Raw genomic sequence first — 25,669 nt, forward strand, 5'->3', positions numbered from 1 at the left:
CAAAAAGTACAACAGAGAATGGAATAAAAAAAATAAAAAAGTTACCTTGGAATTTAGCTAGCAATACTGATCCACTAAAAGTAACAATGTTCAAGTCAATTTAGTATCATTTTTCCATTAGTTTCCAAAAACAACAGTTCCAATGCTTAGTGTTTCTTAACGATATGATGAGTCACTCATTACCAAGTTTGTCTTTTCCTGGCAGTACGTAATACAGCAAGTCAAAACTATATTCTGTGCAGCAGTCCACCTTCACGTAACAAGTACAGTCAAGTCACAACCATTTTCTTTTCAGCTGAATTCACAACTATTCTCACAACAGTCTGCACCCAACAGTGATTTTACTTCTCTAGCATTCCAACTCACCCTACTTTCATATTTACTTTCTGCAACTTTTTTTGCCAGCAATCCTGTAAAAGGATTTCAGCGCAATCATAAGTATATGAAACTCACCTTTGACTGAAAACACTCTATTTTCCATGTTGTCCTAGAAAAGTTTTATTTATTTAATCCTAGCTTTGAGATCACATCAGAAACATGTCATGATTCAAATTTCCCTAAGTGGCCTCCAAAAATCTGGAGATCATAAATATTCTTCCAAAAAGAACCCAAACCCCACAGGTCACAGAAGTCTGAACAAATTCTGCAAAATACTCTTCGGTTTCTCCTAAAATCTGTCAAGATTAACTATCGGAAGTCCTGCTAAGCATTAGTTTAATCTATTACTTAAGTGATGGAAATAACATAGAATTTAAGTTCTAGATTCTTTTTCAAATATACTTCCTGTATTACATTAGAAGACTGCTATACATAAAACAGAGCTGCTCTTGAAGCAGGATCTCTAATTGAGAAGCTGAAAGTTAAGTCTTAAAATGTTTTGTGTTTTTATTTTTTTTAATCACCAAAAGGTGATTAAGATCCTCGCTCTGAAATACCTAGGCTAAATACCTTGTTTCTTAATTGGTAAGCAAGATCAAAGACCATTTTAAATACCAGCATTTGAAGAACAGAAGTGCATGTATCTAATTAAAAGTCAGTTATGGATAAAGAATATATACACTAGGATCAACCTAACTTGAAGTGTAATTTCCTTGGGTTTTGTTTGACTTCACAATTTAGCATTAAAAGAGGAGGTGTCATTATAATATAAAATCTAGCAATCACTCTACAAACTATTCCTCAAAGTATTTGTATATGCTATACAGCATGCATTTTTTCCTTACCTCACAAACACACATTAGTGACATATGATAGAAATATATTTTTGGTTTAATCATCCATAACTACAACAAAATTCAGCTAAATCACAAATACACTACGAATTTGATGTGCTGGAGTTTGTTAATACTTGAGGGCTTTTCAACTAGTCATGCTTATTTTCAAACCAAAAGCAAAACAGTAACACAATCACCTTGCGAGCCAGAAACAGCCACTGAAAAGCAGGGCTAACATATTCAGGGGCATCCTTGCATTATTATAACTAGATTGATTTAAAAGACTGAATTAATAAAGACAAAAACTGCAAGAACATTTTAGTTTATGGGTGCTATAGAATCCTCTGTTGTACAGCATAAGCTTATGCTACGTGTAATCAACATACCGCTTTCCAAGAGGGCCAAAACCAATTGATGGGATTATCAGCTTGTTTCTCAAAGGAAGGAAGTGACATCAATCAAAAAGTCTGTTTTGTTTTGTTTTTTTTTTAGTTTAGACATGTATTTGCCAAACTAGTGATTGTGATATTTATTTTAAATCATGTCTTCAAGTTGCAAAAATTTTCCTTTTAATAAATTAGTAACATGACTGCAGTTTTACTGGTGCAGAGTCTGCAACGTAACAGCCAGAGGAAGGTTTCCATTTCGATGATATAATTCCTACAGCATAGCAAGGCACATAAATAAATACTTAAATAAATGTATTTAAATACATGCCCTGTGACATTCTCTTTTAAACTCACTGTAAAAGGCTAAGTATAAATTGAGAGGTACCTGAGAATATAGGTCAAAAGCAACATCTGAAGCACAAGGAATGGGTATGAGAAACTTTCACGAAGAGGCGGAGTCCACATGACACGAGTGCACTAAAAATAAGAACTGGGTTAGCTGATAATGTTTGCTGCTGTATTTTCATAAAGCAATGCATTTGTATTTCAAAATGAATGACCACAGGTACTTCTGTAAAGCAGAACAACAAGCTTTTATTCACAAGTTTAAAAACAAACCAACAAACAAACAAAACACAAACAAATAAAACATAAGCCAAGAAGCAGAAAAGAGAAGGAAAAAGGATGCATCTTTCAGACTTAAGGTGTATGGCACACTGTTTAATTAAAATAAATTACTGCTTTTCCAAAATTAAGTATGACAGCTAGAGAACATCCCAAGAAACAGACAGGAAAGCAGCTGATTTGCTCTGCTTCTAATGAACATAAAAAGTCATTCAGGTAACTGAAATCATTCTCAAATTCAGGCAGTGACTTGCCACACTTACATGGAGAAAGTGTATGAGGTGAGGATCTGAAGGAAAAACCAACATACTCTTCATTACACTAGAGTTATTTAGGCTGCAAACATTTTACATTTCTAGCAGCATCAACACAGAAAATTTTATAGAATGGGCTCTTCAAAATAGGCCAGTAAAACCTAACGATTAAATTAAGCTCTTACACAGCTGTTCTTACATCTTTCACTCTTTAACTCTTTTAAAGCAAAGGATAAAACAATGAAATCAATCAAATAGCCTTTTCATGAATTTCTTGGGGTTTGTGGCAAACAGCTCAACTACTTAACTGCCATCCTGTATCTTTCTATTCAGCTCTTTAGAAAATGCTTACAGATGGCAATGACCATCAAAAAAAAAATTTATATATATATATATTAACTTCACAGTTAAGCACATTACTTCATACTCTTTTTCCAATTTAAATTGATGTTCCTACATGATCAAATAATATTCGTCACACTAATTCAGTTTTACATAGAGAGGTGTTTCAGATGCATAAGCAGTTAATCATACTTTAAATGGAATCTGTTGTAAAAAACACCGGAAGTCTCAACAAAGGAAATACAATCACTTTGAAATCCAAGGTTTACCAGCAAAAGTAAAAGAAAGCTTTGATTACCACTATGTAGCTAGCACCTAGAAGGCTTTCACCCCGTATTTAGCAGAAATAGTTTGAACAAACTACATCCTGAAATAGTATTTATGTACTGTTGCAACAGAGAAAATCATGCTTACACATATTTAGCACTCGATTTTTTTTGTAAATTGCTAAGTATGCTTTTACAAAATATTTATATAGCTTTTCTTACACAGACCTAGCTTATACAACAGTATTACCCGTCTCCTTTGTCTAATTCCATTTTAATTAGCCAGCCTCTGTAAGATAGGTAGCATTGAACCTGTGGCCAGGAAACATACAAATACAAACCTCAGGAGATTAAGAGCTTCTCCCCCAGTCTGAAATAGCATTTCCCATTGCTGCAATCAGTTAGCACAACATGTAATCCAAATCAAATAAAGCAATTTAAATGAGGAAAACACATGGGTTCCTGTACATCTCTTCTGTTGCACACAAGACAAAATTGACTGTGTAAGTGACAGAAGGCAAAAATTAATGAAGGCAAATGAGAATTAGTACAGACATAATCGTGAAGAAAAGCTGAAGGAAAAATACATTGATGGATGTTAACATATGCTCCAGAAAAGACTGCTGAAAAGAGAGTTCTGTTCACAAAATGAACAGACAGTCAACTAAAAGAGGTGCAGAGGAAACCTACGAACTTTCTAACTCAAGAGGAGAAATGCGGAGGGTTGGTCCATTCAGACACCTTCAGTTAAGGTTGACAAGGAATAAAATTGTTTCAAGTAAATATTTTTTGCTATAAGCACAATGGAAGAAGAAAATATTTTAAGGAGTGGATGATTTTAGCATGCAAACAAAAGGAATCAAAATGGCTATTCCCAATAAAAATTAGAAATAGACTACAATAGAATCATAGAATAGAATATTCTGAGTTGGAAGGGACCCACAAGTATCATCGAGTCCAACTCCTGGCACCACACAGGTCTATCCCAAAATTCAGACCACATGACTGTGAGCATAGTCTAAATGCTTTTTAAACTCCGACAGGCTTGGAACCATGACAACATCCCTGAGGAGCCTGTTCCAGCACGCAACCACTCTAAAAACTAGGCTCCACCAGTTTTCTGCACCTTGTACATCCACAAGTTCTCCTGAATTCTACGTGTCTTACTTTGGGGGTGTGTTGGTTAGGGGCAAGGATTAAGCTATCCATTTTAATGCTCTGTAGACATCATCACTGGAACATGTTGAATCCACACAGCCAGTATGTGAAAGACAGTAATTTTTTTTAGGTCAAAACATTCTTCAAAGGCCCTTTCTTGTTTCTGTACTTCACTGAAACCTCACCATCCAGTCAACAGAACACCTCTAAGTTGAAATCTTTTTATCTGGTTTCCTAAGGGAGTCACGTCTGCTCCACAAGGGGTGGACACAAACACTTTTCTTTGCAGAACGGGCAACAGTGGGAACTGGGAGAGCGCTGACCTGGCACCAGCCAACTGGTACAGCAGGATCATCGTGCAAGGAGCCCCAAACGGGCCACAGCCAAGGCAGCAGTACAGAACACACGACTGTAACAGAGGAGAGGACTGGAGAAATTGAGGTATTTTGAGGAATGGAAGTTACAGGGGAAACGGCAGCATGGAGGCAGGACACATTCAAGACTAAGCAAGCTTTGGTAGCTCCTTTCTTTAAGGAGCTTTTTGCTTCTGAGATAGATGCATGTGCACCCCTGACTGTACATAGACAAGGAAGAGCTCTGTAACTGGTAATGCAACCACACAACCTAAGGAAGCTGAGAATTGACTGGGAAGATCAGAACTCTCTTTTCTTCCCATCTAGGTCTAAAAGCGAAATGTGTTTTAACATAAACTGTATTTACATGCATATGGTAATAGAGCCTTCATGCCTCATATACATGTATAATGGCTAAGTTAGGCACTGAATACTCAGCATCACAGGTTCTTTACTACTACAGGACAAAGAAATAGTTTATTTTAACATGGACCATCATGAATTTATAGAAGCTTATAGCATGTTTACGCCATGACGTTCTTTCTACTTCGTTTCCTAGAATCTTAAAGACTTTTTTTTAAATACTGTTTTACCAGAGAAGTCACTAGAATCAGCACCATTTGATTCTTTGCTTGCTTTACTATTTTACAAATACTAAATTAATAGTGTAAAATAAATGCTTATAACATATAAATTAAATGCACGGTTGCACCCCAATTACAAATAAAATAAACATTTCATAAATACACATACTAATGTGTCTTTTCCCTAAAGAATATATTTTATCTGTTCTCCCCTGCCCCTCCCTCAGGTCCTGTCATCCACAGAGAGGGAAGCTCTCCTATGGGGTCTCTGTGTGTTTACAGTTTCTAAATTCTATGCATCCTGGCTACAGGACATAGTTCAGCAGTATTTATGGATTTCTTTGCTGGTTTGGTATTCATGAATTTCTGGTAAAATACACAGCAATCTAAATAAAACCTCCTCTGTTTCTGTAGCTTATTCACATGGTACATCTAGCCCAGTTATGTCTGGAACACAGACAAAAAGAGATCTTGATGTTTTTGAAACTTGAACTTACTGTCCTGCTGAGATTTCAATCTCAGAACCACTTTACAATATATTTACTTTGTTGGCTTTTTTGTTTGTTTTGTTTTTAATCTAAGGTGACACACTGGACAGTGATACATAGAAGTTGTAGCGTATTTTGCTTTCAGTAAAGTCTTATTCCTTTTGTATTAACCTTTTATGTTCATCCTCAATTAGATAAGCAACATCGTTATCTTCAACTAAATGAGATCTTAGTCTTTAAAAAAAAAAAAAAATTGTGGGAGACCTACCTCTCCATGGTTGAAAAAGAAACACATCACAGTAATGAGGCCTCCTAGACGGCTCCCACTGTGAAAAGAACATGAAAGACAGGTACAACAGAAGAAACTCTTAACAGACAATGCAGCTTCAAAAATATGAAGCAACACTAACTTACAGCTAACTTTATTGGGGAAAACAAAAATGCTCTCAGGCATCAAGAAAAAGCAATCTATAGAGTACACAAAACATTCAAATACAGCTAGGCAGTCAGCTAGTGTTTACTCCAGAGCAGACCACTCTTTCTACATCTTTTTTTTTTTTCTTCTGTAGAACACCCATTTCAATGTAAATAACATGTGAAATAGTTATTCTGCTTGTCACAAGCTTTGGTTTATATTATTTTATCAGCAGTAACAATGAATCCTACCAGTTACTGCCTGCAATTGCAGCTACTTAATCAACCATACCTAGACTTTGGTCGTGAGAAGTGCAGAAAGTTTTTTGAACTTTGTTTATTATTTGTTTTCGTTCAATTGATTGTTTCAACAAAATTCCAAGCAATACAAATGGAGGAGAACTTGCATGCTCAGTCACCCAAAGGGCATCTTTGCAAATACTGATCTGAACCTAATACTTTGTTAAATAACCAAATCAAATGTGCTCAAAAACATATACAAAAATTAATTCATGCAACAGAGTCAACGAAAGCTATAATTTAATTCTTATGCAAAGTACTGTGACATTGACATGTAGAAGCTTTTTAAGCCCTTGACTTAAGGATTTTTATAGATTTCTAAATAAATCAAGCTTACCTGTTGAAAAATTAGTACCATGGATTCAACGCTAAAACCAAAGATAGTATTTAGTACTTTTTTCACCTCAAAACAGCAATAGATGATGTTCCTACCTGTTTGGCTAGATTTGCTATTACTGATATTCTGTGATATAAATCAAGCAACTCTTTTGTACAAAAAAAAAAGTGCATTTCTACTGTGAATTTGACAGGAAATACCATTTTTGCAATAGCAGCCTGCTGTTAAGATTTAAAAAAAAAAAAAAAAAAAGACCTCTCAGATCTTCACCCATCACTAATATATGGGTCAAACAGAATCAGTGAGTTCTGGGTACAATATCAGGGGATTAAAGATACCAGCTGAGTACTAAAACAATCTCCAGAAAACATGCATTCTTGCACATAAAACGCAACTTTTAATTCTGCAAATACTAAAAGCATCTAATGCTAAAAGCCCAAAATGACCAAGAGGATATGTTTACTGTTAAAAAAGTCTTAAAAAATAAACTAAAAATTTGCTTTAAAAAAAATCAAAATTTATGCAAAGTATTAACATTGTGATAAAACCTTAAAGTCTAGAATATAAGGTCTTAATTCTATTATGAATGCTCAGATCTATCATGCCTTGTTATTCTGCTACATGAGAACTCATCAGAAAATCTGTAGCACATAATAGGGAAATGCACCTTGTCTCTCACTAGCTTTTCAAGAAAAACAAATGAAAACAGCCTATTTCACAGAGGGATATATTTAGTATAGAGTAAGATGGGCTATTTTCTAATAGGGCAATGATATCATGTAGGAGATACAGTAGTTAAACCTTTCTATTGCCAATATAAGAATACAAATGATCTCTCTTCTCACTTAAATTCTCATAACATAACACGATTGGTAGAGTACATACACAAAATAGCTTTTGAAAAGTCCCTTCTGTTGGAAACTATAGCTCCCATGTTTAAAAACCTACTAATTCTTTATTAAATTTAGATTATTCTGTTTTAAAGAACTGCAGATGACCTGAACAGTTAATTCTCAGTCTAATAGAGTCAGGTCTGGAATAATAAAATAACTTGTCTTTTGAATCCCCAGGTACAATAAGATGAAGCCTAAAAAAAAGTCACCAGGGACTTGCACTAATTCATTGTTAATTAACATGCAAGAATCAGAATACTGAAAAAGCACTGTCAGAAGGAGATTTGGGAAATTTACTGGTAGCTCCTTAAGATCCAGTATTTGACAATCAACTTAGGCGTTTTGTACCTCAACTGCAAGAATAGAGGGAACGGGGAATCTGACAATTGCATATAAAGTACTTATCTAAACACCATTCCTTTACCCATAAAAATAAAACAAAACAAAACCTAAGCATGAGTTTTCAACATATCCCTTTGACTGTCTTAATAGAGAATGCTCCAGAGCTTGAAGCTAACTTGCATCATACCAGAAGATTTCCAAGTGCCTTTGCATAACCAGAGGTTGCAGATTCACACTACAACTAACCAAACACAACATCAGCTCACTTTTGAAAAGAATGGTTCTGTTCCCTTTCTTAACCTTGGCCACACACCGTGTGCTAGGACAGGGAGATGCTGTCTGGTTATCTTCTAACCTTGAAGAGGAAATTGTTTAAGGAGTTAAAAAGCAAAAAATAGTCCTACGAAAGCAACTACATTTCTGCTATCTGAACTCCTGGAACAACAGAGTACAGACTGCAAGCACAGATAGGAACACATGCTAGTTTGGAAAGTAAGAGAGTGGTCTTCCACTACACTGTCACCTTCCATCACTAGACAAAGTTACAAGGAGACCAAAAGCAAATAAGGCTGAAATAAAAAGACTATACGTTTCATAACCACCTAGGGAGGAAAAAAGGCTAGAAAAAAATATTATGTAAACTTGAGATGATCATTGCTAACAAATTCATAAAAGAAAAGTTGAATAAAATATTAGAGGATGGTTTCCCACCATCAAATGAGTCAGGTGCTGTGAAAAAGTCTTCCAAAAGGCATAGAAAAAAAAATCAGCTTTAGGAGGGAGACCTACACCAACTCATAAGATTCCTACTTCAGCACAGTAGAACTGCATCACTCCAGATTCAGTTCTTTGATTTTTCACACCTTAAATAAAAGCCTAAGTGTTCCAGCTCTCCTTGACTATGAGGAACCTTCATACAGATATAATGACTAAGCAGCCACCTAGATTTGGTATCAAACTATGAACTTCTTTAGAAGAAATAAAAAAAGATCAAAATCCTACCTCCAGAAAATTGCATAGTCACTTGTTATTTTTCATAACCCCAGCTAGCTAGTGGCATACAACTTGAAAGAACTGCATTTACATTCTAGTCATTTTGACTATGTACGCTACAGATCATTTGTATTTAAAACTGAATTACTTCCAATACTCAGTATTTAATTTCTCAGTACTTTCCTTGGATAAGACATTACTGACTTTTCAGTGACATTAATACATGAAATGTGGCTTTCCATATACCTAACTTAAGAGAAACATGACAAGTGAGTCACACAAATATTCAAAGATTACCTACTTCCTCAAAAAAAAAAAGAGGGATTTACTTTCTTTGTTAAGAAAGACATACATGCTTTACTCCCAAATCTCTGACAGTTGTACTACGCAACTTCCTCTTTTCAGTATCACATTCAGCTCCTGCCCTGTGCTATTCTTTATCTGAACCATCACCATATGCTTTAGAGAAAGCAGGGAGAGAACAAAACATCAGTGAAGCCACAAAATGATCACAGAATCACAGAATTTCTAGGTTGGAAGAGACCTCAAGATCATCGAGTCCAACCTCTGACCTAACACTAACAGTCCCCACTAAACCTAAGCTCTACATCTAAACGTCTTTTAAAGACTTCCAGGGATGAAAAACAATGGCAGACTGCCCCATGCAGTGCCTCACTTGGATGTGTCTGCAGTCTTGGAAGCTTGACTACCCTACGTTCTCCTACAAATGGACCTTGAGCTTGTTTGGAGGTTCTAGCAGGGGAGCGCAGCTACCGTATACTCTTGACCGATGAACAGTACGCCTCTATCGGGGAAGGGCGTCCTCTTCGACTGAGCATGCAGCTTCGGGAGGGACGCACATGGAGCAGTGAGGGAGGAAGGGGACACCCGCCTAGCCAGTCAGATCAGCCGGATCAACCCTGGCGATCAATGGGGTGACAGATGTCGCAGCCAGATCGCCCTCACATCCAATGGGGGGGAAAAAAACACATCTCTTAAAAAAAAAGTAGCAGCTTTTTGCACAACAGGCAAATGAAAATAGAGGCACAAATATTTCTGCTTTTATTTTCTGCAGAACATGGAATCTCTTTTGTATCAAAGTATATTATGGTTCCTGACATTTAAGGTCAAATACTGAAAACAGAAATTCACTGAAAAAGGGAAGTATATGTATGTCTGTAAAAGAATGTGTTATCATAAAAAACATTTTGCCTTGTCAGTTATATTAAAATTGAAACAAATGCAATATTACTGGAGGAAAAGCACACTAAAAACCCCAGTCTTGTCATTCAACAAGTGCAGTGTCATTCAAACTTTGTTTAAAAATGAGTAACATTGGTAATTTTAAGAATACCATCAGGACAAAAAAGTTATTTTAAAACTGCATAATAATTAGTTTTATCCACAACACAGAGGTATCAATGACGTATCACTTCACTGAAATTTTCCATGTTTTTGCAGCATCAGCATTTTACTTTAATCAACAAGCTTCTGTCCCACTACTTTTCAGTGACAATGTATATATTACAGTAAAAATACTACTACTGTACAAACAAATAATATACCATCAAAATATTTTAGCATTTACCTTTTTTATTTTTTAATTTTATTGTAAAAGCAGACTACCAGTACTAATTAAACAGTCTCAGCTGCCTTACCTGAGGTATGTGCCATATAGGAAGAACAGTGACATCATTAATCCATTCAAAAGAAAAATCACAGCAACATAAAAGGAAGCAGGGTCTCCCAACCCTAACAAAAAATTAACACATTGTCAAATATACATAAAAGATCATATAGTTTATAAATCACTACACAATCACTATAAGAAAACACATTACATAGATTAACTTAATATATCTACACAAAGAGACAAAAAAAAGAAAATGCCATGCATATTACTGGGAAGATTAAATCAAAAGACAACACTCCCCTCCTCCCCTCTCTCCCCCCCCCCAAAAAAATAAAAATACTATTAAAAGAAGAGGAGGGGTACACACAGCATTTGTGCAGTCAGAAACAGAACAAACCAAGAGGGATGCTTTACCTATATATTATATATGTATATAAAGAAATGTATAGAAGGGCTAAGCATTACTGTAACAACATTCTCTACAGAAATTTTGAAATCATAAAGGATTTTAGAACAGGTTTGTGCTCCCCATACTCTCACTTCCATTCTCTTTCAGGTGTAAATCTATCTTTAAACATAAATTACACATAATGCTCTTTGCTTTTCTTCTTTCATTAGATGCCAACAGATGTTCTAGTAATGCACGTCTTTCAGTTTATTCATTCACAAACACTTCTTTGTTCACATGCTTGTTGTTCTTTCTTTAAATCCTCCTGGCTCTAATCATTTCTGCACTACAACTTAAAAAGCTTTACTTCACTACACAGAAGCTAGCAAAACGTCAGCGTTTAGTACACAGAAATGTTTATCCACTATTGCTGAAAGTATAGCATGACAGTTCTCCAAAATAAGATGAATATATGACCTCCAAAAATGGTAGCCTCAGTAGCTGTGGAGTTTCCTTGTTTGGATGTTTGTTGTTTTTTTGTTGTGGTGGTTGTTTTGTTTTGTTTGTTTAAAAACTCCAGGAATTGTAACTTACACATTTATTGACTGTTTACTGCTTCTGACAACATTAGAGGAATTGAATCATTTGAGCTCTGAAGAGAGTTTGTATAGCTTTGTGCAAAGGAAAAAATATTAATGTGTGACTACACAAACACATTTCAAATGATAAAATGAAACAACTACACAAACTACCATTTATCAGTTAGCTTTAACCAACTGTAGAACATCAACAGTTTTTTCTGGGCAATGTACTTCTATAGTATAATTTACTTTAAAAGCCTATACTTGAATGTCAAAATAAAATTAAAAAAGCTAAGAAGTGTCAGCAAGAAGCTATGATGTCAAATTCAAGACATAAGGTTGAAATTCTTACACTGAATATTAGGTCACACGAGGGTACTTTCCCAGCAAAATCACTACATAAAATATTCTCCAAAAGGGAGTTTTGTGGGTATCTTTTTCCCCCTCCCTCCCACTCCTCAAGTTTTAGTTAGGAGAGGAAATACAGAAGGTAAGTTTTTGAAATGTAGTATCTTGGAATGAATTACAGATCCTACAAAAATTTAATGCATCCAAAGCAGCCTCCAATTATATTTAGGACATCTTATAAAAGCACGATTTAATGAAGGCTCAGACTACAGCTATGCACATTTGAAGTGCAGGAGGCAGGTAGTACTCCTAGATAGGAGGAACTCTCTAATGAGCAAAGCCCACATTTTCACCCTTGGTGTTCTTATAAGTGTCTTTTTTCATGTTTTTCACAAGTGTTGCGAATCTGCCAAAACACAGGTTTAGCCAAATGAAAGCACATAAGTGATAAAGACACTGGAATATTTTTATTTATTTATTTATTTATTTTCTGACATACATAAAGCCACAATTATATGATTCCAGGGAGAAACTAGAACAAAACACAACTCACCCTCACAGCTTTCAACAGGACTAAGCCCTTTTCCTCTGTTTACAGTCCAACATGTCTTTGTTGGTACACCAAGAAAATCCATAATGGCAGTATATATGCGGTACCAGCTGGCGAGGACCACCTAGGCAGAAAACAGGATTTGAAGTTTCTGAAAAGGAACTTGGAGATTAGCTCACTGCCCAAGGTAACCTCTCACAACAACCGGCCGTCACCAAGCACTTTTTTCAAGCTCAGCATGTCTCTAAATTACTAAGTGTTGTTGACTGTAATTCACTGAAGGCATTCAGCACAGACCAAGCATTCAGTAATAGACTAAAATTATGCCAACTTGAGAATAGAAATAATTTAAATCAATCAAACTGAAATATTTGAAAAAAGTCATATTTCACTATTTTCCACAAGGTTCCCCATTTATCTTATTTTGTTTATCAGATATTAAAATCCCAGATCTTGACCTTAAATCAATTAAAAAACAATTGCTTATTTTTTCCACATGGACAAAATATTAATGGACCAAATCTTTATTTTCCCCCCCCATTTTTGTATTTGTTTGTTTTTCTATTTCACCCAGATAAACTTTAGTAGGTTAAACTTAAGCATGCATTAGAAAGCGCTTCTAGATGCAATATAGGACAGCATTTCCATTTTCCATGGAAAAGTCGTAATATTCTTATGACAACAACCAAATTAAATCTCAATACCTGACACAGAAAACAACAGTATTTTATGCAAAGAAAAGCTACAACTAATCTCACAGCGAAGTCACTAGAGTTAAGATTATCAAGCTATTCTGTCCGGATGTAATAGACTATATGGAGTTCATAAATGAATAATGTGGCCATTCCAGTTAAGCTGCTTTGAAAGTTATAACCTGGGGGTCCCTAGACTGAAAGTATGTTTCACCACTGCAGCGTTATCTGTCCCAACCCTGTGCCACAGAAAACACGTACAGGAAATATGATTCCCTCTTTTCTCTCCCCATGCAATTAATAAAACTGTTTATGTCACTTCCATCATTAAGAAGGGCAAGAAGCAAATACAGGGAATAACAGCTTGATCCCTAATAAGGTAAGTATTGGGCTTATGTGGCAAGGCTTTGGTAGCAGGGCAGGGGGGCTGCGAGCAGAAACCAGCAGCTGCCCCATGTCAGACCAGAGCCAGCTGCCCCAGAATGGACCTGCTGCTGCTCAAAGGTGAGCTAATGCTGGACGGATGTGGGAGATGGTTGTCTTTAGCTTGCTTTCACTTCTCCATGCTCCACTCTGGCATTTATTGGGAATAAATTATGTTAATTTTCCTTATCCCGAGTCTGCTCTGCCTGTGATGGCAATCGGTGAGTGATCTCCCTGTTCTTATCTCAAACCAGGAGCTTTTTTTCCCCTCATCGTATTTTTAACCCCTTGTCCTTCTGAGGAGGGAATATGTAAGAGTGGCATGCATGGTGGTCCTTAGTTGCCCATCGGTGTTGAGCCTCCACAGCTGTGAAGTAAATCTTCCTGGAAACCACTTCCAAACATACTAATGACCAAAAAAAAAAAGCGACTGGAAGCAGCCAGCATGGATTTACAAAGGGGAATTCACGCCTGACTAACTTCACGGCTTTCTGAGATGACTGGCTTGTTAGATGAGGGGAGAGCTGTGGATGTTCTTTATCCTGATTTAGGAAAGCTCTCAACCTTGCACCGTAATATCCTCCTGGACAAACTGATGAAAAACAGTGTAAGTGGACACAGGACTGTGAACTAGCTGCACTGGTTCAGAAGACTGATCAGCAGCACGAAGGCCAGCTGGAGGCCGGTCACTACGGGAGCACGCTAGGGATCAATACTGGTGCAAAATCTGTCCCCAGCTTTATTAATGACTAGATGACAGGACAAGAGAGCACCCTCCACAGGTCTGTAGATGATACAAAATTGGAAGGAGCAGCTGACATTTGTGCTGCCCTTCAGAGGGACCTCAACAGGTGAGAGAAATGCACTGACAAGAATCTCACAATGTGAAATTGCAGCACTGCGGAGGAACCCCACACACCAGTACAGACTGGGGAGCAGTCTGGAAAGCGGTTTTGCAGAAAAGCTGGAAAGCAGTTTTGCAGAAAAGGACCTGGGTGTCCTGGTGGACAAGCTGTAAGTGAGCCAGAAATGAACCCTGGTCACAAAGAAAGCAAAAAGTATCCTCAACTGTATTTAGGGAGTCAGGAGGCATAGAGGATGATCCTTCCCCTATCTTCAGGGCTGGTAAAAATGCATCTCCAGCGCTGAGTCCTGTTCTGGGCTGCTCGAAATAATAAGGACATAGATGGAGTAAAGAAGACTAAGACAGACTGCTTTCAGTCACACCCAGTGACAGGACAAGAGCCAATAAGCACAAATTGAAATGTGTAGGTCATTCCACTTACATATAAAAGTTCTTTTTAAATTATTTTTTTTAGACACTATTAGGGTGTTCAAACACTAAAACAGGCTGCCCAAAGAGATGAAGATACTCAAAACTGAACAAAAGATGGCCCTGAGCAATCTGCTCTACTTCATCTTGCTTTGAGTGGGATTAGATGATGTTCAGACATCCCTTCCAACTTCAGCTGTTCTCAATCCTATGATTTATTAATTTTTCAAACTAAGACTCCAATCACCATTAATCATTTCATCTCTTTATGCTCTCGCAACATAAACCTTATATATTCCAAACATAACTGCATCTTTCTGTCTAGACCCAGACTCCTTGCCTCAATATTGTGTCCTGTGTAGTACACTATTCTGAAGTCCTGGGGACTCCCTCACCATCTGTGCCCTGGCACTTCTTGCTGTGCATGTGTGCATACAAGAACCAGACACTTGCCCCCTCTTCAGGTAGACAACAACAACGCTGGGAACCAATTCCAAATCCTTCCTCTCATCACCTGATCATGGTTTGTACACTGCCAACAGAATGTGAATGGAAGCTTAGAGACACACCTGTCTAGCATGCTTGCACCACCAGCCCTGAAGCTGTCATTACCCCAAGCACATAAAGCATTCTTGCTGAACCGATGTTGGAAAAAAAATAAATAAATCTGATTTACCAACTTAACCTTTTTATGTCACAACTGCTTATGTCAGCTGCAGATGTTACCACACATGAATACTCCCTAAAAATGCTACCAAGGGCTTTAGGTACTTCCTACAAAGCACAGAAACATTTTTACCAAAAGCTATTTCACATGAAACAGTAAACACGCACATAAAAATGGAAGCAAACCAGTAGCACAAAATTGCTAGATCAATTAGAACACAATGACATTTTTGGAATTTCATCTGTCCCATACTGGATGGGTCAGTAAATGTGAAACTTGGAAAAGAATAGATTGGCTCTCACACTCAGGGAATCCTCTGTGGACCAGTCCTTTGCTGTTAAAGAACATGTAGAAAAGTCAATTACTTTTACTACTTGCCTTTGATTAAGCACTTAACCCCAACTACATGGGTCTTTGCAACACTTATCACTCCAACTCAAATTTTCATCATTCTTACTACACACAGAAATATCAACTGTTCTGTAAAGGTGAGCAGACAGAGAGCAAACCAGTTATTAACATGAAATTAACACATTATCTCTCTGTCACTTCACATCAGGGTCCACATAATGAAAACACCTACACAGCTACTGAAACTGCCTAACTGCAGCAAATACCCAGAAAACCAAAACTTTATTTGGCACTATAACATTGTGCAATTGTAAAGAATGTTTTCGTTTGTTTTTTTTTTGTTTGTTTGTTTTGTTTTGTTTACTTCATCATTTACAAAGATGATGAAGTGTTCATTACAGACTGTTTTGGGGGGTTTTATTTGTTTTTAAGTTTTCATGGCTAATATCAGCTGTACGTGCAGGTAAGCTATTCTATTAATGGCTTTTACATCCTGTTTAATAACTGGATTTCAAGGATATTTTTGATGCAATTGATTTTGAGATCCACTACACACAAATTTTTACTGGAATTCAGCCTTAATGCTTCTATTGGGCAGAAAGAGCTGGAAAGCTTCTACAATATTAAACAGGAAATTAAACACTTTTAGGAAACATGACTGGGTACTGGGTATCAGAAGAAAAAAATTCACTGCCAACTAATAAGTCCACAAGCATCTTCCTACCACCCATCACAAGTAAAACTAGATAAATTTGGAGAACACGCTTTAGAAGTCAAGTTGCACCTGTTCACTACTTTATAGATACAGTTATGTGGAAACAAGAGCACTCAAGAAACATGCTTTTTAAAAAAGCTGTTTACAGGAAGGCTAGACATCAAGTAGCAACTGACTGAAAGGAGCAGAGGAGACCACTTGTCTGTTCTGCATGTTCACACAGGCACAGAAAAGATGAATGAACTCATACTTTATCACCAAGTTCAATAAGCCAGTAAGACCCTAGAAAACTCAGAATGAACAGACAAGCCTACATTTTTTGCACAGTAATCTACTCAATGTTTTTACAGGAAGTCAAGCTACTGTATCTTATTGGGTGTTGAAATCAAAACAAGAGCAATTTACTTAGTCATCTTTCATGGTGGTATTGATGATTCTCTAAGAGGAAGTTCACTCGAGAAGTTACCTTTGTTTTCCAAGTCAGGCACTAGCTGAAGTCAGAAAATCTTTCTCAGCTAAAGAAAGTAACCATATTACTCAAATACAGCACACATTCCTAATGTTGCATTTCTAGAACTGAACTGCAATCACTTTGGAGTACGAACAAGAAAAACAACCAATCACCACACATGACAACAAGAGGATAACGAAAAGCAACAGCCTATAGCATTTAGTACTTCCAGAGCAAGAAATTAAAAAGCAAATGAAATCACAACATGCCAGTTGTAAAAATACATGCATGCTGGGAGCTCTTACACATACAGCTCCTGGAAGCAGCTCTGCTCTGACAGAGCAGGAGAATGAGTATAAATGCTAGTAATCAGCAATTACAGCCATTATGAGTCCCTGGTTCTCCAAGAAACAAGTTGTTCCTGACACATGGAGTTACATAAATGTACATTAACCAAAAGAGTTTCCCTTCTGCAAAATATTTAAGAGACACAGGCAACACTGCAAGAGAGAAAAACAAACATTTCTGTACTTAATGACATCTTCTCTTTAGTGACAAAAAAAAAGCAGAGAAAACTTAATGCAATCAGGTAACAAGCACATACAAAACAACAGCAGACAGTCTTCTAAAGAGGAATTTCTTCCACAACTAGCAAAATAAACTATTACCATTCATGGATTTTAAGGCCACAGTAGACTATGATGATTCATTAGTTTATCATCCTACACAAAATGCAAGCCAAAATAACCTCTCAGCATCTTCACTGCTGCAGACATAGTCACATATCACTTATACTTCGTATATCGTGTTTCCTGAAGTACACCATGTCGGCTAATTACTTCCAGAAAAAAAGAACAAAAATAAACAGGGAGTATAGAACTGGATTGAAACTGTAGGGTATGAAATACCAGGATGCAGAGAGTATCTGCATTTGGTTGAACATACTTGAAGTCCAAGAACAGTTAATAACAATGGCAATTGACCACAGTTTATGAAGTTAACTTTCACATTTTAAATCTGGAACTAAAATATAGTATTTAAGCAACACTTCATTAATCACTGTATCTTTACACTTTCCAGAGTAACATTTCTCACAATTTATAATCAAGCCTAAAGAAACCAGAGATTTCTCATATATTTAAGGATCTTATTTTCAAAACATAACTCACCTCTGGGTAAAGATTGAACCTTTGTAAGGTGTTAATCACTAAAGGATATTCAGTTAGTTTGTCATTCATAATTGCCCACAGTCCATTCCAAAATGATGGTGCCTCAATAATTATCTTGAAGTAGGAATAATAAAGACCCTACAGGAGAGCAGAATTATTATTTATCATTAAAGAGATCACTTCTGCTTCATGAACCACCACATGCAAGCTTCAATTTTAAAATTATTTTTGTATTAGAACAAATAGGAAAAAATTATTCAAGATGACTTCCCTGTTTTCAAATCTCTTCCTATTACTGCCACTGAAACAACCAGTGTGGGCTTCCTTACCGTCTGAGTCATAACACAATGTCTGGAATCTCTCATTTGGTTAGCTAACTATGCATTAGCATAATATTCCATAATTCTCAAACTAATAAAAGCTGCCAAAAGGTGTATGCATATGCAAACATTAATTAAAAATGACTTTAAAAACCGCTGCATAACAAGACTATAATCAGAAGTTTGCTATCAGACTTTTGCAGTTCTGTATTTTAGGTCCTCTAGAATCACATTTTTAAATCATATTTGAAGCGAACTGTGAAGAGATACATTCACAATGTTATCAACTTCAAGACACACAAATGCTCTATACGTAAAACCATAATGCATGTTAGATGCAAGATATCAAAATATTTTTACTTATCCAGACAGTATTAAGAAATTTTGGAAAGCCCACAATCACAATATTATGAAGAGAAGCTTTGCAATCACTGAATTGTTATTAAAAGATAATCTAACCATTTCCGTGCGAAAGGCCATTTCTCTTTCTAGCGTTGACAGATGAGAAAAGTGACGGTCATTTTCAAAAAGAGTTGTTATGTGACACCTGTTAAAGAATAACAATAATTAATTCTGAGTCAGGCATTTTAGAACCTTTATTAAGTCCTACACACCAAGGAACAGCTGGCAAAACATTCACCACAGACCCAAAGTCTACTTATAAACTGCTATTTTACTCGGGCACCGTATCAACATTCTCCTCTGTTCAGACAACCTTGAATGGAAAAATGGGATCCATAGACTATTTATCAAATGTTATTATGGAATAAGTTTAAACGTCTGCACTTCAAAATACCCTAATGCTTTTTAGAAACAAAACTGTAATGCTGTTAAAATTAGCAAATATTTGGAAATAAATTTCAAATATCCTACAAATGAAAAGAAGTACAGATTAAAAACTGGTGGAAATACTATGGTGTAAATGTACGTAGTGTAGGTTTTCTCTGCTAAAAACTTCCCTGAGTTGTATTTTAATGCAGACATCTGTGATTATACATAGAAATGAGGACCATTAACATTATTTAAATAAATGTGCAACTAAGAAAAAAAGGACAGGAAAAATGCAAATAATTTTGGAGGCAAAAATCTGTAAAGTCCAAGTGGAACTTCCTCTTGAAAGAGGATGGAAAAGAAACGGAGCAGTGTACACGGCCCTGCTTTTGAACAGGAATTTGCAAGAAGCAGACTACTAAAATCAATAGTTCTTTTTAAGGTAGGAAACAAAAACACAGTGGAAGAAACTTGTTATCTCAGCAAAGGCAGCTGGGTGAAAATCACTGTAGAAACCACTCTGTTTCAGGTCCCTACAAAACACGAAAGGTGAGGATTAGGATGGACCCTGAAATGTGGGGATTACATTGACAAAAACTACTTGAAAGGCCATTCTGTACACAAAGAAAACATTGGCCAGACCTCTCTGAAGAGGTCAAAGAGAATATGATGCAAAACTAAGAAATTGAAGCACTATGTAAATAAGCAGAACAAAGGAAGAAGTTGAAAGGGTTTACCTGGACCTTCAAAACCCACTCAGGGGAAAAAAGGACTGCTAGAGGAAATGCAGATGAATTTACATAGCTGAACTATGATCCCCGTGGATCCCCTCCAACTCAGGATATTCTACGATTCCAATGATTTTCCAGCTGCAAAACAGGCTTCACTCTTGGCTGAACAGGCTTAAGAAACCTTTTAAGTCAGCTTCACGAGAACAGAATTATTCATCTTAGAGATGACAATTTGGTTTTGAAAGGCAAGATCTAAATATAAATTATCGCAATAGCTTGTCTAAATATAAGTCAAAATGACATTTTCAAGTACCATATTACTCTAAAGCAATAAATACAATCTTACCAGTGTAGGACTCCTGCAAAAGCAGCTGTAAAGGAAACAAAAGGTGTCAAGTTACTTAAATATTTAAATCACATAACACTAAATCGTGTTCTTTTAAGTAATTATAGTACTACTTCAGAGATGCACAGAAGGTACTCAGCCTCCAGAGCAGCAGCAGAATAGGAGTATCTGAATTAACTTTTATGGGCAACTCTCTGAAACTCTGAAATGACACTGGTGGCATTCAGCAATAGGTGATCCCACCTGTACCTTGCATCACTCAAGGTGATCCATCAGAACCTAATACACTCCCATTTCAGCTATCAAGACACACAACTGAATTATAAGCACTTGTACGTTACATATAGCAAATTTGAAACATTTTTAAGATGTCAACATAAACCTAATGGAGACTGTAATTGCTGAAAATAGTAGAGTCTGCCTTGTAATAGTCTCAAAATGGACAAATGGAATGCTAGCTGCACTGTTGTCACCTAGGTACAGAACAAGGGAGGAATGTGAAGGAACAACAGAAATGACAAATGATAAAGTGGTAAGCAAACAGTATAGGTGCACTGGGTCTGGCTGGGATGGAGTTAACTTACCCTGTAGCAGCCCATACAGTGCTGTGCTCTGCACTTGCAGCTAGAACAGCGATGGTATCACACCAGTGTTGTGTCTGTTGCTGAGCAGGGTTGGCACACATCCCTCCAAACCACCTGAAGAGCCAGCAGGCTGGCGGTGGGCGAGAGGTGGTGAGAGGACATCACCAGGGCAGCTGACCTAAATGGACCAAAGGGATATTCCATACCTTGTGCTGTCACACTCAGCAATAAAGAGTGGGAAAGGAGAAGGAGAGGGGGCATGGGCTGCTGCAGGGAAAGGTGACTCCATCCCAGACAGACCCAACAGAGGGGGGCTCTTGTTATGAAGACATCTGTCCTCCCAAACAACTGATACATGTATTGAGGCCCTGCTTTGCAGTACATGTCTGAACATCACTCATTGATGGGAAGTAGAGAATGTTATTTTCTAACTGTGTGGTTCCACACAGCTTTTGCCATTCCCCAGCCCCCCCTCCCCTCCCTCCCCTTCCTTTTTCCTTTAATTAAGTTATCCTTATCTCAACCCATTAACTTTTTTTTTTTTTTTCTCTTTCCAGGATACTTTTTTCTGTCCCTCTTTTTCTGAGGAGGGGGAGTGAGAAAGCAGTTGTGGTGGAGTTCAGCTGCCCAGCAAGGTAAAACCACCACAACAGGTCTCTTAATTCTTGTGCAAAAAAAAGAGAAGCAGCCACTCCATTTTGCATGGGTAGCACCCACAATGAATCCTGAGCTCACTGTGGAATCAAATCTAGTGCAAGTGAGGGATAAGTGGTAGGAATTAAGATAGAGGGACTTGGTCAGGTAGACTGGTGGCCTTCAATACAAGAAATCCTTCTGGTTAGCGGAGGGTCCTTCTGTGCACCTAGGCTATCTGGAGTCGAGAGGTAAGAGGACAACTGCCCTCCTGCCTGCATCTGGCCAGAGACAGAAAGAGACAGAGCACCGCACCCCTCTCCAGGGTGCTGATCTCCACATGCCTCCAGCAGCAGGAGGCAGGATGGCACAGCATGGCACAGCTCAGCTCCAGGTGCTTGCACCTTACACCAAACACCTGCACACTCACACAGAATATAGCCCAAGAGTTACTGAAGGAATGTGTCTTCCAACTGCGTGTTACATGTGTATGATGGTCTGCTTCTGGCAAGAAGCAGGAACAACAAAAAGAAAAAATCCTTTGCAAATGCCAAACCAACTGAATGTATATTTCATGCCCCATATATATTTCCAAACCACATGTTCCTCTAGCACAGAGCCTGGAAATGTTGTTGCTGCCACCAGTGGCAGTTATTATCACTGTCACCACATTTGACAAAGTTACAGTCGTGAACTTGAACTTGAATATTAAAGTTTTGTGTACAAAGATAAATGAAATGGACATGGGTAAGACAGAAAAAAAAAAAAAAAAAGTAAGATTAAAGAAAGAACTAAGGGGGAAAAATGATTTTAAATTACCTGTCTGCAATTATAAAGGAAAACGTTTACCTCAAGTCACATGTTCTACATACTAGTTGAGGTTATACAATAACACTGTAAAACTCCCTTAAAGGATCTTTCAGCTCCACTTTAATCACTGAAGTGGTTTTCTCAAATAGAGGCCTGGATTTCAGTTAAAAAATTAATATATTTCCATAAGCTTTCATTTAGAACTTCACATTTTTACATATACTCTCAAGGAAAAAAAAAGTCACTGAAGAGTTTCTCAGTATAGTTCTCATTAAGTGGAATTCAGCGTCTTAGAAAAGTTTCAGCGCTGCAGATTTTTTATACTAAGGACATTAGTTCTAATGGAGAAGCTTTACACTCTTTGTTCAGAAAAGCAGATGACAGGGAATTCCAGGTAAGCACATTAGCTACATAAGCAACACAGCAAACCATATTCAATCAACAAGCATGTTTTGCAACAATTAGGCAGAAGGAAACAGAACAGTCCATACCTCTCTTTCTTATTACATATTGAACCTCACATTTGCAGACAGAAACACAAGGCATTATTTCATTTCTCAGTAACATTTTTAAGACTCACAGTAAAATTACATGCCGAAATACATTTACATATAAACTCTCACACACTCTAACAATAAAACAAATCTATTTTTAAGACAGGTTACATACTAAGTAAATACATCAAGGGCAAAAAATGTGTATTAGCTATAAGTACTATGCATGACCTCCAAATAAGCCAAAAATATAGTATTTTCAAGTTGCAAATAAATTATCTATTAACATGGAAATTATATTTCAGATGCAAACATTCTCTTATTTCATAGAGGAAACAATATATTTAAAGCTGATTCTTCCCTTCTGTAAATGTTTTATTTATAAATCAATCCATTAACTGTAAATACATTCAATCACGGTTATTTTCTAAGAATCTCATATACACTTTTGTGAAGCTTCATAATATTACTCTATTATAAGTATAGAAGCAAAACCTTTTATAATCACTCAGCAATTCATGTAGTTACTTACATGAAGAGACGATACGCATAATGCATAGACTTGCATTATGAATTCAAATCTACAGTTTTTGACTGACTGCATCCAGACGTACATTAAGCCAGGTTCTGATGGAAAATTTGCAGATCAGCTCTCTTAAATTGCCACCCTTGATCCCACTAATGTCCTTACTGGGGAGCAAAGGAAGTGTATGGATACTAGAGTCCTAATGCTACAAAAACTTATACAACTGCCACGTACTTGAAGCTGCAGATGCCATTTTCTTGCCCAGTGTAACAATCATTAAAAGCAATGCATATGATCAGATTTTTGCAGACTAAGGCTGTTTATTCTTCATATTCCCCATGTTCAAAAAAGGCAATGTGAATGGCTTATGACAAGCACTGGGAAACTACATACTGAAGAAATAAGCTATTGTTAAAAGCCATAATATACTGAACCCATTTACCAAGTGAACAACAAATGCTGAGACACCGTAATACACCAGGGTATGGAACATACGAGAAACTGACTAACACTTCGCTAATTACCAAAGTGACTAAGTAGGAATACAGCACAACAGGTAACAATGAGGAGCATATAAGCATGGACTGCTCCTGCAGTTTTCTGAAGATGTTCCATCGTCAGACTCTGTGCAATCACAATTAGGCCTCAGTTCAAGGGTTATTAAAAAATTAGTGCACAGGTGCTGTAGAAGAATGTTCTTGAAAACCTGACAACTTTATTGTGGCACCTAAATTGGAGTTTGGTCTTAAAACAAAAAAATAACACCCCGTAACAACACTAGCTCCAACAGCAGTAGCCTCTGTTTATCAGATCTAGACCTTCACCACCAAAACTTTAGAAAAAAATACTATTTCATATTTATCACATTTACATCCCTTGCTTCTGCAAATATCGTGTGCTATTACATACTTCACTACTTGCAATAGGTTTACTATTAACAGTCTAAGCATTCAGTTGGCTATCTGAGTTTCACAGTCAAATTAAAACTCCAGAAATGATAAGGCTCTCTACCTAATCTGCTCTCAAATTTCTTTTGAGAAGAAAGCATGCTTTTAAAGAAAGCATTCTTTAATTTTTGACCATCTGTTTAATGTTTCTGCATCACAAGTCACTGCTAGTATAGGAAATGCTGAATAAACAGAGGTAAGCAAAGCAATTCCGCAACAGTTTAGTCATAAATTAGCTTGTAAGCTAAGCGTTGTTCCTCTGCTGCTACATTGCAATGTAATTCATCAGACTGAAGAAACTCCCTCTGGCAACAAGGACCACTGGCGGTGTCATCAGTAGTACCAGCATCTTTGGAATACCTTGACAGTCTTTTAACATAATGCCTTCAAGAGAATATCTAACTGTGCATTTGCTAAATACGCGATTATTTAACTTTTGTTGACTTTACAAATGCATTTTATTTATTTATTTTTGCAGGTACTTTAGATGCTTTTTCCAACACTCTGGCCACTAGTCATTTTATCATTAACTCCCAAATATACCCAGAGATAACAACATTTGAATTTACACCCCCCTACAGTTACATTTCTCCTACCCATAATCCTTATAAAAGGAGCTGTTTTGACCACAACAACAATTTTACTTAACAGTTGCTATTTTTTTTTCCTAGAAATTAATGACTGCATAGGGGAGATCTGTAAATCTCTCGTGAACAATTACTTTCCTATAAATGTCATAATACCACATCAGCTGCTATAACTTCAATAAATAAATAAATAAATAAACAAACAAACAACACCTCCATAGGTAGGAAGCTATTTCCTGACACCTCTTCAATATAAATCAGGCTTTTTTTTTTTTTTTTTTTTAAAGTTATGTTTCCAAATATATTTTGGTATGGCTTACAATTGCAGAGACAAAGGCAAAAAGGGCAGATTTCTCCCCAGCTCACTCCCTCTACTTACCCAGAATGAAAGTGAGCCATATCTTGCTATCAGCTTTTACAATGAAGGCCCTTCTGTCATCAACAAACACTGTCAAAAGAAACCGAATATTTTGGGCATCAGTGACGACTAGCCTCTGTCGAACCGCTCAAACTTAGCAGCATCACAGTGCTGCAAAAATCTTTCAACAGTCTGGAAGGCTGGTCAAGAATTTCACGCGGCGAGCTGGTAGCTGCACACACACAGCAAGCTCTGAACATCACAGGCGGGCTGTGAAAGTGCACGCACGAATCCTCGGGGTTTTAATTCCCGGAAACAACTTTTGCAAAGTAACTTGCGAGAGGGCGAGCAGCGCATATATAGGCGCTAT

General features: G+C 37.0%; 1 protein-coding gene across 1 annotated transcript in view; it reads right to left on the reverse strand.

Annotated features, from left to right (window-relative positions):
- Window positions 1-25,669, reverse strand: part of DPY19L1 (dpy-19 like C-mannosyltransferase 1) — a 50,345-nt gene that overhangs the window by 24,119 nt on the left and 557 nt on the right. Inside the window, exons 2-9 of the mRNA XM_084510096.1 lie at window positions 25,321-25,389; window positions 20,361-20,385; window positions 18,972-19,059; window positions 18,193-18,330; window positions 12,455-12,575; window positions 10,610-10,703; window positions 5,941-5,998; window positions 1,989-2,080 (exon numbers count right to left, since the gene is read on the reverse strand). Of these exons, the coding sequence (XP_084366222.1) occupies window positions 1,989-2,080; window positions 5,941-5,998; window positions 10,610-10,703; window positions 12,455-12,575; window positions 18,193-18,330; window positions 18,972-19,059; window positions 20,361-20,385; window positions 25,321-25,389 (685 nt within the window). The remainder of the gene's footprint in view (window positions 1-1,988; window positions 2,081-5,940; window positions 5,999-10,609; window positions 10,704-12,454; window positions 12,576-18,192; window positions 18,331-18,971; window positions 19,060-20,360; window positions 20,386-25,320; window positions 25,390-25,669) is intronic.

Source organism: Aythya ferina (assembly GCF_964211825.1).
Source record: "Aythya ferina genome assembly, chromosome: 2".
NCBI lineage: Eukaryota > Metazoa > Chordata > Aves > Anseriformes > Anatidae > Aythya > Aythya ferina.